Source organism: Suncus etruscus, chromosome 18, assembly GCF_024139225.1.
Source record: "Suncus etruscus isolate mSunEtr1 chromosome 18, mSunEtr1.pri.cur, whole genome shotgun sequence".
Classification (NCBI taxonomy): Eukaryota; Metazoa; Chordata; class Mammalia; order Eulipotyphla; family Soricidae; genus Suncus; species Suncus etruscus.
The window spans coordinates 58248923-58262509 of NC_064865.1; the positions used below are offsets into that span (position 1 = coordinate 58248923).

Sequence of the window (13587 nt, forward strand, 5' to 3'; positions counted from 1 at the left end):
AACTATTTGTTTAAGGATTTGCTTCCCCTCCCCCCATCCTGCCAGGTTTCTCCTTATCCTTCCCGCCATCAAAATGTGTCTGCTCCCATTGGTTAAAAATCGTTGTACCTGTACAAATCTGATTGGTTTAAGTTTCAATCCTATGTTTTTGCTCCTCCCACTAAGCAGGCTATAAAAACTCTGCTTGTTCTCTCAATAAACCTCTTGACAGGAATTCAGCTTGAGCTTTTTATTATTAACTTCTATGGCTTAATTTTCTAGGTGTTCACAAAAGAGCTTAACACTCGCGAATTATCTGTAGCTGCTTTTTGCCTTCTGTTCCGGTTGAGAGAAAGCTGCTGGCCGGAATTTTCTCCCAGCAAAGGGCAGGAGCAGAGGCAGTTACACCCCAGTGTAATTGCAAAGAATCCCAAATACTCAAAATACCCATGAACACTGTTTTGGCCAAAGAGAGTTAATTGCCTAATCTCAAGGGGCCAAAGAATGATTGAAATAGCCTTATTTTTTTCTCTTCACTTGCCACAGTTTTGTCAAAGGAATTAGGTGGTAACATTCAAGTCTTCCTCTAAATATCAACTTCTGACAATTCACTTCATCTTTATGTTGAGACAGGAAGGTCTTTATGTTGAAACTAGAAGCACCCAAGAACCAGTGCTTGGGTAAGTTTCCATCTCTCTCCCTCTGACTTATTTCACTCAGCATAATAGATTCCATGTACATCCATGTATAGGAAAATTTCATGACTTCATCTCTCCTGATGGCTGCATAATATTTCATTGTGTATATGTACCACAGTTCTGTAGCCATTCATCTGTTGAAGGGCATCTTGGTTGTCTCCAGAACCTGGCTATTGTGAATAGTGCTGCAATAACTATAGGTGTGTGGAAGGGATTTTTGTATTGTATTCTTGTGTTCCTAGGGTATATCCCTAGGAGTGGAATAGCTGGGTCAAATGGAAGCTCATTTTCCAATTTTTGGAGGAATCTCCATATTGCTTTCCATAGAGGTTGGACTAGACAGCATTCACACTGGCAGTGGATAACAGTTCCTTTCTCTCCACATTCCTGCCAGCACTGCTTGTTCTCATTCTTTGTGATGTATGCCAATCTCTGTGGTGTGAGATGCTATCTTATCATTGTTTTGATTTGCATCTCCCTGATGATTAGGGACGAGGAGCATTTTTTCATGTGTCTTTTGGCCATTTGTATTTCTTTTTTATCAAAGTGTCTGTTCATTTCTTCTCCCCATTTTTTTATGGGATTAGATGCTTTTCCTTGTAAAGTTCTGTCAGTGCCCTGCATATTTTGGATATTAGCCCCTTATCTAATGGGTATTAGGTGAACAGTTTCTCCCACATGGTGGGTGGCTCTTGTATTCTGGGCACTATTTCTTTTGAGGTGCAGAAGCTTCTCAGCTTCATGTATTCCCATCTGCTTATCTCTGCTTCCACTTGTTTGGAAAGTGCAGTTTCCTCCCTGAAGATGCCTTTAGTCTCAATGTCATGGAGTGTTTTACCTACATGTTGTTCTATATACTTTGCAGGGGTATTCAAACTATGGTCCAAGGGCCACATATTGTATTTATTCCCATTTTGTTTCTTCACTTCTAAATAAGATATATGCAGTGTGCATAGAAATTTGTTCATAATTTTTGTTTTTACTATAATCTGGCCCTCCAACAGTCTGAAGGACAGTGAACTGGCCCCCTGTTTAAATAGTTTGAGGACCCCTGCATGGTATCAAGTTTGATATCAAGGTCTTTAATCCATTTGGAATTTACCTTTGTACATGATATTAACTGGGGGTCTATTGTCTTTTTTTGCAAGTGGCTAACCAGTTCTTCCAGCACCATTTGTTGAAGAGGTTTTCCTTGCTCCACTTAGGATTTCCTGCTCCTTTGTCAAAAATTAGTTGCTTGTATGTCTGGGGAACATTTTATGAGAACTCGATCCTATTCCACTGATCTGAGGGTCTATATTTATTCCAATACCATCCAGCAAAATCTTAATACAATTGTTGAAAACTCTGAAAGAAAATATCAGTAGCAACACAACAATAGTTGGAGACCTCAACATGACACTATCACCCCTTGACAAATCAACCAGACTAAAACCCAACAAAAATATACTATCTATGAAAAGATAAATAGAAGAAAGTGGACCAGTAAATATATAGGGTATTCAATCCCCAGAAAACTGGATACACATTCTTCTCCTGTGCACATGGGTCATTCTCCAGGATAGACCACATGCTGGCGCATAAAACGTATCTCCATAAAGTCAAGAGAATAGAAATATTATAGACTACCTTCTCATATCACAAGGCACTAAAATTAAAAGTGAATTACAAAGGGACACAGAAGAAAAAAAATTAACACCTGGAACGTAAATAGCTTTCTGCAGAACAACCAGTGGGTCACAGATGAAATCAAAACATTACTGGAAACAAATGACTATGAAGACACAAATTGCCAGAATTTATGGGATACAGTAAAAGACATACTAAGAGAAAAATTTATAGCTTTCCAAGCAGACATCTGAAAGAAACACATTGAGAATAAAGGCATCTTTAAGCAGGAAAAAACACTCTCCAAACAAGTGAAAGCGGCGATAAACAGATGGGACTGTATTAAACTGAGAATCTTCTGTACCTCAAAGTATAAAGTAATGAGGATACAAAGGTCACTTGCAGAATGGAAGATGCTATTCATCCAATACCCATCAGATAAGGGGCTAATATAGAAGATGTACAAGATACTGAAAGAACTTAAAAGAAAAATATTTAACCCCATGAACAAAATGGGAAGAAGAAATGAAAAAAAATTTTTCAAAGAAAAATTATAAATGGCCAAAGGCACATGAAAAAGTGCACCACAACACTAATCATCAGGGAGATGCCATTCAAAACAACAATGAAGTACCATCTTACGCCACAGAAACTGGAACAATTCACCAAAAACAAGAACAATTAGTGCTGATGGGGATGTGGAGAGAAAGTAACTCTTATCCACTGCTGGTGAGAATGCTGTCTAGTCCAACTTTTATGGAAAGCAATATGGAGATTCCTCCAAAAACTAGAAATTGAGCTCCCATACGATCCAGCTATACCACTTCTATTCTTTTATGACAAAAATTATACATATTTGGTATAGAAGAATATAGTAAAGATCACAAATGAATATTTGTATTTTATATCAGGGATATAAAAATATCTGTACACTAAATTGATAATATTCTAATAGAAACTTTGATAGCATGTGATAATCTGCCTACTTCATGTATTAGGGCATAGGGTGTCACTTGGTTCTTTAATCTAGTATTTTACTTTAGATGATACGAGAATGTCATAGCATTTTGAAGGCAGAAGAAACTTGAGACCTCAACATTGACAACATCTCCTTATCTTTAAGTGCTATACTGATGTACTTTTAGGGTGCCAGTTTAGGACTTAACAAGAAGTGTAGAATTTCTTCTCATATTGAGTCAAATGTTTTTGCTATGAACTAATCTTATTATTTCTTAATATACAATATATATAAATCTAGCACTTCTACTTTTGCAGTAAAAGTACATACTAAACCTTTGAAAAATAAAAGGACCTTTAGAATTTTTTCTATCTTCTTTTTTTCTTTATGTGGGTTCACTCAGAACAAGTTACTCAGGGCATAGTACTGGTTGGGTCAAATATATGTAGTGCCCAGGATCAAACCTGGGTCTGATGTTCAAGGAAGGGCATCCTACTCTCTGTACTATTTCTCTGACACATTTTCATTCTTTCTGAACCTGTAAATTTTGCAGAAACTCACCTATTTGACTTTCTTGGAAAACATACTATTTTCTACTTTCTCATTTTGGCAGAAATCCAAAGATCTTCATCATTCAATAGAAGAGGTTAGAGGAAGTTTACATTCCTAATTCAGTAACTCAAAGGTGAAAGGACATTTGTAGTCATAATGATCAACTTGAAAGAAATGGTTTTGAAAAAATGTTTTCACAGAAAATATAGATATATTTTTTCATGCAAAGTTTATGACTGAAATGCACATATTTGGAAAGGATAGTCTAAAATAGTTTTATTTTTGGTAATTTGGAGTAAAAATGCTTCTAAGCTTATTATATATTAAATCAATGATTTTAATTTTAATTGAGTTAATTGATTTAACTTAAAACTTAATTAAGTTTTAATTTTAATTAATTATTTTCATATTATTATATTAAATAAAAATTAAACTCATTGATTTAATAGTGACCAAAATCCTGGATTTATTTAATTATATTATTCACCATACTAACATACAAATATTTATGAAGTCAATAAAAGAATAAAAAAGCAATAAAAAAGAAACAGAAATTTCAGCCACAGAGGAAAGACTCAGGAGGTCAACGACGGAATTAGACACCCAATTCTAAGATGGAATTTTCCAGACTTATTTTAAATGACTCTTTGTTACTTCCTCATTCAGAGTACAATTTGATTGAAGTAAAGGAATAAAACAAATTAGAGGATATTTTTTGCTTTCTTGATCTCAGTCTGTTAATATTTTTCTGAATACAAAAAATTACTAGTATCAAAATAACACAAACTTTAATGTAAAATTAATTTTCTTGATTACTTTAATAAGGTGTTTTGCATTGGATATGGTGAACATAAAGTGCAAATTACAATAATGTTTTCAATGATTTGGCCTAAGGAAAACAAGTAAAAATAAAAGCACAGCCAATTAAGTGTCATCACTCTACCAGCTCAGCAGAAAAATACCTGAAAACAATATAATTAGAGACATGGGCCCCAGAGTATTGACAAAGTAATTAAAATACCCAGAGAGTCAAGAACTTTTATCTTGTCATGGGATATTTACTTAATCTTTAATGTCAAAGAGGAATTGAAATTGGCTTATTTCTTTCTATAGAACCATCATTTATAGAAAGACACAGATTGAAATGATTCTAACCTTGATCAAGAACTTTTATCTTGTCATGGGATATTTACTTAATCTTTAATGTCAAAGAGGAATTGAAATTGGCTTATTTCTTTCTATAGAACCATCATTTATAGAAAGACACAGATTGAAATGATTCTAACCTTGATCTAAGTGTCATTGTCCTCTAGCATTTCAGCTCATCCTTAGTGGAAGAAAGGAGTTTGTGCATGTGCCCTGGTAAGTGTCCTGAGATTCAATAAGAAAGGCGGATAAAATCCTTTATGTCACTGATATTAAAAAACATCTTAATAAAATGTATGAGTTTATATATTTTAAAATTGAAATTAGGAATCTAAAAGGGAAATTTTTAAATTCTTTCTATTCCAGAAACAATTTGTGGCACAAAATTCCTACTTCTGTTCAGTGCTGTACTTTAGACAAGTAGATAATTACTTATGTAATTCAGAGTGAATATCAGTGGAGTGACACAGCAGATAGTTTGCATATTTTACACATTGATGACTATAAGATCAATTTGCAAAAAATCTAAAATCTTTTCTACATCACATTTTCTACAGACACATTTTCAAGTGTAGTTAATATGGGTCCAGGAGATATTTAGGATTTGTTTATTCCTTTGTTGTAGGCTACTGAATTAGTTGAGTTGAAGAAAAATAGAATTGATTAAATAAGACCATAAAAATCTTGAAACTATGTTTAAAGCGCTAGAAGTACTTCAAACGTGTATTATTAAAAAGGAGAGTAACTTTGTAAATGCTGAGTTGAGTTAGAGATATAAATAAGAGCAAAAATACTTTGAAATGATATACGAGGAGTTCCTTAATTTTTACTGATTTGTATTCTTGATATTATAGATAATGGAGCAGTAGTATATTAAGTAAACATGTTAGTTATTTAAATCAAAATATAATATAATTCGGGCCAGAGTGATAATACAATAGGTAGGGCACCTCCCTTGCATGTAACAAACACAGGTTTGATCTCCAACCCCAGTATCCACACGCTTTCCTGAGCCCTTCCAGCAAGACTCAGATTTGATCCTCAAACATTCCACATTGATGCCCTGAGCCCAGCCAGCTAGACTGATCCCCAAATGGAATGCAGAATCAGGGAATAAGCCCTGAGCTCAAAGAAATAGAAAATTTTATTTTTAATGTACTAAAAATTGCTAAAGAAATTAATGACACAATGCCTTTCTAATCTAAGAATTATGAGTATTATATAAATTTTAAGGGCCAACATATATTAAAGTTATGAGCATAAAAATCTGGAATAGAATTTAGGGACATGTAGGAATTAATGATTGTAAAATTTTAATATGATTCAATAAAATGACTAAATATATCTCTTGCATAAATGGGAAGTAGTTCCATGATATGATTTAATTCTCTTTTTGTCATGTAATTTAATAAAAAGCACTCTACTTAACTGATAAAAACATAATTTTCTGTATACCCCAAAAATAATCTGATGTGTTCCAATTGCAAGAAAATATTTCTGAGTGATGAATTTTATCTATAAGCCTAAATCTAAAATATCTTATTTCTTAGAAATAAAATCCTTATTTTTAAAATAAATTTAAATAATCTTAAATAAAGCATTTCTAATTCTAATTTAAAAGTAAATTACTGGGGCCGGGAAGGTGGCGCTGGAGGTAAGGTGTCTGCCTTGCAAGCGCTAGCGTAGGACGGACCACGGTTCGATCCCCCGGCGTCCCATATGGTCCCCCCCAAGCCAGGGGCGATTTCTGAGCGCATAGCCAGGAGTAACCCCTGAGCGTCAAACGGGTGTGGCCCAAAAACCAAAAAAAAAAAAAGTAAATTACTGATTTGAGTAGTTCGCAAAGCTTGTAGGTTATACACATATAGAAATGCACATTGTCAGGGCCAGAGTAGTGGCACAATTGGTAGGGCATTTGCCTTGAGCGCTCTAGACTAGGATGGACCACGGTTTGATCTCCTGTAGCCCCATGTGGTCCCCAAGCCAGGAGCAATTTCTGAGCCCATAGCCAGGAGTAACCCCTGAGCATAGCTGGGTGTGGCCCAAAAAGCAAAAAAAAAAAAAAAAAAAAGCACATTGATCTGAGTAAATGAATACAAACTTATCCACAGAGTTAGTGCAAAAAAATGAAAAGGTGACTCTAGTTTCTAATATATCCTGTCACAAGGTAATCTGTCTGCAATAAATATTATCAGACACTAACCACTCAAAAATACTGTTATGTATTCTTCCTTAGTCTCTTTCATCTTAAATTGCATTCCTTTCAATTGAGAATCAAATGTATAGTATATCTGAATATAAATAATATCATAATATCACATCTGAAAAAAGTGCATTATAGTCTTAATTTTCAATGTCTCCTAAAATCTTACTGTGTAAAGATTGTTTAGTTGCTTAAAATTTTGTCTCTGTACTAATTTCAGTACCAATTTTAAAGAAACTTACTTTGAAAAAAATATATTTTCTTAATTAAAATATTGCTTAGATACAAAAATAACTGTTTTATATTTTAGGTCAGTTTATATGACTTTAAATAATGTTCTCTTCCCTGAAGAATGCAGAGTTCATCATACTATTTGTATGTTTTAGATAAGTTGATCTTTTTTTCACAGGCATACAAATTAATAAAATAAAATACCCTTTTATAAGAAAGTGCTTTTTATATGATCTAATTAAGAGTTTAAGTAATTTATTGATTCAGCCATCCATCAACACAATTTAATTTTAACAATACACTGGGGATGTGTGTTCTTTTTTCATCTTCTACTAGGAAATCATAATTTTATAGCAATTTTTATGATGCTTGATGATAAAAAAATAGTGAGTAAAGAACATGGTTACCTGTATATCACATGTAGTGTCTAGGTGTTATTTAAAACTAGGATTTTCCTGGTTATATTGATATTTTTGCTTGATTTCAGCCTCCTAAGCAATGCTCTGGAGCATCTTCCTGTGATATTTAGCATATAGCTTTGCAGTTCATTGTGTGAACTCAAGAATACGGTAGTGTTCATGTCCTGTGTTTCCAAGTATCATGGGGCTATCTGAGTGGTGCTCAGGGTACCTCCAATTCTGTACCCCAAAATGCTCAGGGAACCATATGGTACCTGGCATCAAACTGGGGTCAGCTATAAGCAGGGCATGTCCCTACGTTCCAATAACCTCTTTATAGATAGTATACTGTTTTAAATGCATATTTGTTATCAAGGAATCGTATGTATGTTGATTAATTATTTATCACTGGTTTACAGTAATAATTTTGGAAACACTACCTTCTACTTTTATGTATAAATACGGTGGCAACACTAGGAAAATGCCCTCTCTGTTTATTTCTCCACACTTCTTACTCTTTCCTTCAGTTAACCAACACAAGTTTCACAAAGTCTGAGAAGGATTTCATCTTTTCCAATTTAGATGCTTTGATACTTTAGGGTTCACCTAAGAGCAAAATCATCAGTAATTATTTTATTACTCCTAAATAAAAGAATAAGGATAACAAGGATTTAGAATTTGCTCTCTCCCAAATACAACAAAATTTTGAAGTTTCGTAATGAAGTTATTGTTTCAATAAATTCATATTAAAATTGGCAATTGTCAGGTGATTTTATTCATTGCTAAAGCAAAACAAGGTTGGATACATGATAAGCAAAAGCTTTACTGCTGTATAGCTCTCTATCCCCAGGAACTTACAAGTTCGACTTCTCATGACACACATATTTATATGTGTTTGAAATTAAACCCTTGAACATCACAAATTGTGTTTGAGCACTCAAAAAAAAAATAAAAGCAAATATTGTAAGAGCACTCAAATTAAATTACCCATAATCCCCTTGAGATAATATATTTTAGAATCCATTTGAATTGCTTTCTTTGAAATGTAAATGCAAAAACTGGTAATCTATATTTGCCAATATTAATTTCATCAACAGAAGGCCTTATAAATTATCAAAGGGATTATTACAATATTAAACTTTAAGATCATTTTATTTATTTATAAAGAGGAAATGGCATCCTGATTTAAATTACTTATTGAGAATAAGTGGCTTAAATTTTAATTTTTACAAAATTATTTGTTTAATAGTTGTCATCTTATAACCAATGTTGATTGGAAGTAATACAGGCCCATGGCTAATTTCACTACCAGTGGTTTTCTTCTCATGGGGTTTTCCACCGAGTCAGAACTAGAAGTCTTTTATGCCTCTTTATTCTTGGTCTTATATGTGTTGGCTTTAATTGGCAACATCCTCATCATCACCACTACTTCCATGGATGAAAGTCTCAACTCCCCCATGTATTTCTTCCTGAAGCATCTCTCCTTGTTGGATCTGTGCTATATTTCTGTGACTGTACCGAGATTCATTTACAACTCTTTCATGGAGAATGGCAATATTTCCCTCTGGGAATGCATAGTGCAGTGCTTTGCTTTCTCAGTCTGTGGATGTGCTGAGCTGCCTATGCTCACTGTGATGTCCTATGACCGATACGTGGCCATCTGCCTTCCACTGCGCTATGACATCATCATGAATGTCAGAACCTGTATCCATGGAGTCATTGGAGCCTGGGTTGGTGGGGCCATCTCAGGAGTCATGCACACAGCAGCTACTTTCTCCATTCATTTCTATGGCCCCCCGATCATTCACCAGTTCTTCTGTGACATCCCCCAGATCCTGAAACTCTCCTGTGCCAATGAGTTTAAGAATGAGATCGATGTTACCATCTTCACAGTTTTGTTGGCATTTGGCTGTGTCATCTTTATTGGATTCTCTTACGTGCACATATTTTCCTCCGTACTGAGGATGCCATCAGCGGAGGGCAGAGCCAAGGCCTTTTCCACTTGTCTCCCCCACCTAGCTGTTGTCATATTATTCATTTCTACAGGTTCCTTCGAGTATTTTAAGCCCCATTCTGAATCTCTAACTGCTTTGGACATGTTTCTTACTATTATGTATACAGTAGTTCCCCCAACCTTCAACCCAATGATTTATAGCCTGAGAAATAAAGCCATCAAGTCAGCTATAAAAAAGGTTTTTCAAAGAAGAAAATCATATTTCTTTATTTGATGCACATCTATTTATATTTGGTTGGAAGATGGATTTTTTGGTTTGTTTTTTGTTTGGGGTCACTCCTGGTTCTACGCTCAGAAATCGCTCCTGACAGGCTCTGGGGACCATATGGGATGCCGGGATTCAAACCACCATCCTTTTGCATGCAAGGCAAACGCCTTACCTCCATGCCATGGAAGATGGATTCTTTTTTTTTTTTTTTTTTTTTTGGTTTTTGGGCCACACCCGGTAACGCTCAGGGGTTACTCCTGGCTATGTGCTCAGAAGTTGCTCCTGGCTTGGGGGACCATATGGGACACCGGGGTATCGAACCGCGGTCCGTCCAAGGCTAGCGCAGGCAAGGCAGGCACCTTACCTTTAGCGCCACCGCCCAGCCCCGGAAGATGGATTCTTAAGAATTTCTCAACACATTATCCCCTCAAGAATTTAAATCAAAATAAGTACTTTATTATATTGATGGAAGATTTTTATGAGGAATTTGGTGTGTCTATATGCTATCTCAATAACTAACTTAAATATCCACCCTCATAAATTTTACTCTTTTTCTTTTGTTTAGCTTTTGGAGCCACACTTAGTAGTGCTCAAGGCTTACTTCTATCTCTGTGCTCAAAGACCTCTCTTGGATATGGACAAGGACCTTGGGTGATTCTTAAGATCTAACCTGCAAGCCTAGCAACTTATCTTTTGTACTATTTCTCTGACTCTAACCATTACTCTTTGTAAGGCGGTAAATTAAAATTTTACTCCACAAAGCAGTGAAATTTCCTTAATTTTTAATAAATCATCTATATTTTTCTATTTTTACAGAAAATATGTATATATGTGTTGCCTTACACACAGAACTCACACCTAGCTTCTGCCTAACAGAGACTATCCTAGTTTTTTTTCTCTTCACTCATTTGTTTTGAAATGTAAAAGACCCAACAATGCTTATTTCATATCACATAGGTACTTTGGCTTGTTAAATCTGCCCTTTCCTCTATGTGGATTGAACCTGGAAAACAAAGATTTCAGGAAAAGTTTGGTTGGCACTCTTTCAGTCCATGAAGCTGGAAGCTCCCTGGCCTCTATGTCTTTCACTTACTACTGCCTTGTTTTATTATTTCTCATGGTGACCCTGCTTCAGACCTGTTCACCTGAAGTTGAATTATAATAAGTTAGTCTTTATATCTATCTGGTGCCCAACACAGGGGAAAAATGGTGAGTTCAATACAACATATTCATTCTCCTAGAGTATCATCACCATGATTGCCCCCTCACTTTGGAAATGAATATGTCATGACCTTAGTGGAGCCATGATTTTCATGGCCCTTCTGAAATGCTTTGCATTGCTCTGGTACATTTATCCACAATTTCAGCACCAGACTGTATGCTCATTGTCCTTTAGATATTCTCCCACACACATTCTCCAAGAGGGAAAGTGCTTTCCCAGTAATGATGCAGTCTCCATCTAAAGAACTTTCCATAGCCAATAATTTATAGCTCAGTATTGGAATCAAAGAGGAGACATTTCCATCGTCCATCTATGACTTAAACTCCAGTAGATCACTTGAGGAAGTTGTATATGATGAGCCAGTTACCACCTCTTCAGACCAGAGTCTGAAAATGGTTCAGTAAAAACACTGTCTACCCCATACCCAGAGAGACTACCCAATATGTAGTTCCAAGCAAAAATTATAGTTAAAACAATTATTGATTTGTATTCCACATAGGCCTCATGAAGTTCAACTTTTCTTCCCCATCCATCTGGAGGATAATCAGCATCCATCTTAGAAAGGCTTGAAATGGACTCACTGAGCCACTTTAAAAAGTATGTGCTTTGCAGTGGTATGGTATTTGCCTTGCATACAGACAATCTGGATAGACCCAGATTTGATCCCTGGAATCCCATATGGTACCCCTAGCCAGGAGTGATTTCTGAGTGCAGAGCCAAGAGTAGCCCCTGAGTGTCATCGGGTATGTCCCCCCCCCCAAAAAAAAATAAAACCAAAACAAAAAAGAATGTGCTTTGTATTGACCTACATCTACATACTGAAATGAAAAATGTACAACTGGAGTGAAAGTGCATTTTGGACCTTTCAGGATTTTCATGTGGTTGCTAAAACCTACCTAAGCCCTAAATAAATATAATGGAAAATGTGGCTCAGTGGCAAGGCCAAGACAAAACTCAACGCTTGGGTAATTCTGGGAGAAAATTTTTAAGAGTTTTATTGACTTATGAGATGCTAATAAGCGAGGGAAAATGTGAGGGCACACACACATACAAAAGAAAAATGCCTTACTTTGTGATGTTTTCGCTCATGTCTGAGAGGCAGAGTTGTGAGCTTGGGAAAAGATTGTTTCAGATGCTGAATTTAAAGGAAGTTATACAAGAACTTTTCAGGGAGTTTTCAAGCCATATGTAGTATTTATTGGAAAACTGAAGGATGCAATTCAGAGACAGGTTAAGTGTAGAGACTAAATGACACCTGTTGAAAAATTTAGCTTTTGTTAATACTAATAAAGATGGTCAGATTACCCTGTGTCCTATCAGATAAAGTGAGGATAACAAAAAGTGTGTCAGAACATTGATTCTATTAAACATATAATTTTTGTTACAAGAAAGATATTGTACAAATGGCAGCTGTTACTCAACATACAGAATGTTAATTCTACCTTGGTTTCTATAGGAACCTCCCCCAACCCGGCCTTCCCTTCCCTGCAATAATTCCTAAAAACCTGGCCACTATTTTGTTTAGAAGACTTAAAGCACTGCTTTTATAACATCCTTATCTACCAAGACTACCAAAAATGCTTTACATTTTCTGTTCCCTCCTTTAATACTAAGGCATATATGCACAGATTACAGTGGACTATTTTAAGCTGGTGAATGGCCAATCACCTACCATATGTTAGTATTTTGATAATGTGTTTTTATGCCCTATTTGGACAAGGATTTCCAATGTTTATATTATTTACTATGTAGATGATATATTACTTGCTCGTTCTCATGTCAGGGAGCTTCAGTGACTATATGAGTATGTGATGACATGTTTGCCAGAGCAGTCTTACAGGTTGCCACAGAGAAAATTCATATTCTTCCTATATGAATACTTTGGTTATGTTATTGTATACACTACAACACATACCCAGAAAATTGCCATCAAATGGAAAGACCTCAAAACTCTTAATTACTTTAAAATTTGCTGACAAATATTAATTGGACCTAACCCTCCTCAGGAACCTAACTCTAGTTTAGTAACTTGTTTCTCATTCTTAAAGGGTTCTTCTCCCTGGATGGCCTAAGACAATCCTTGAGGCTAAGAATTTGAAAAAAAAATTTTTTTTGAAGCTCACACATGGTTTATTTATACTCACAGCATTTTTTATCATATTACTTTTTTATATATAATTTTTATTTTGATCATAGTGGTTTACATGTTGACAATAATATTTTAGTTAAATATTTTTATGGGCTATCTGCAGAAGTCCTATCTCTCTCAGTTTGCTCCTGGAAAAAATTATAGTTATTGTTCTTTGATAGTCCTCAGTCATCTACCACAACTATTTTTCAGACATCAAGCCTGCTAATTTTCTCTATTTA

At 35.2% G+C, this 13587-nt stretch overlaps 1 protein-coding gene across 1 annotated transcript; it reads left to right on the forward strand.

The window, feature by feature from the left end:
* Window positions 1-9065: 9065 nt before the first annotated feature.
* On the forward strand, window positions 9066-10001 carry LOC125995923 (olfactory receptor 14J1-like). The gene has a single exon (XM_049764873.1). It carries the CDS (start codon window positions 9066-9068, stop codon window positions 9999-10001), a length of 936 nt encoding a protein of 311 aa, XP_049620830.1.
* Window positions 10002-13587: the final 3586 nt, after the last annotated feature.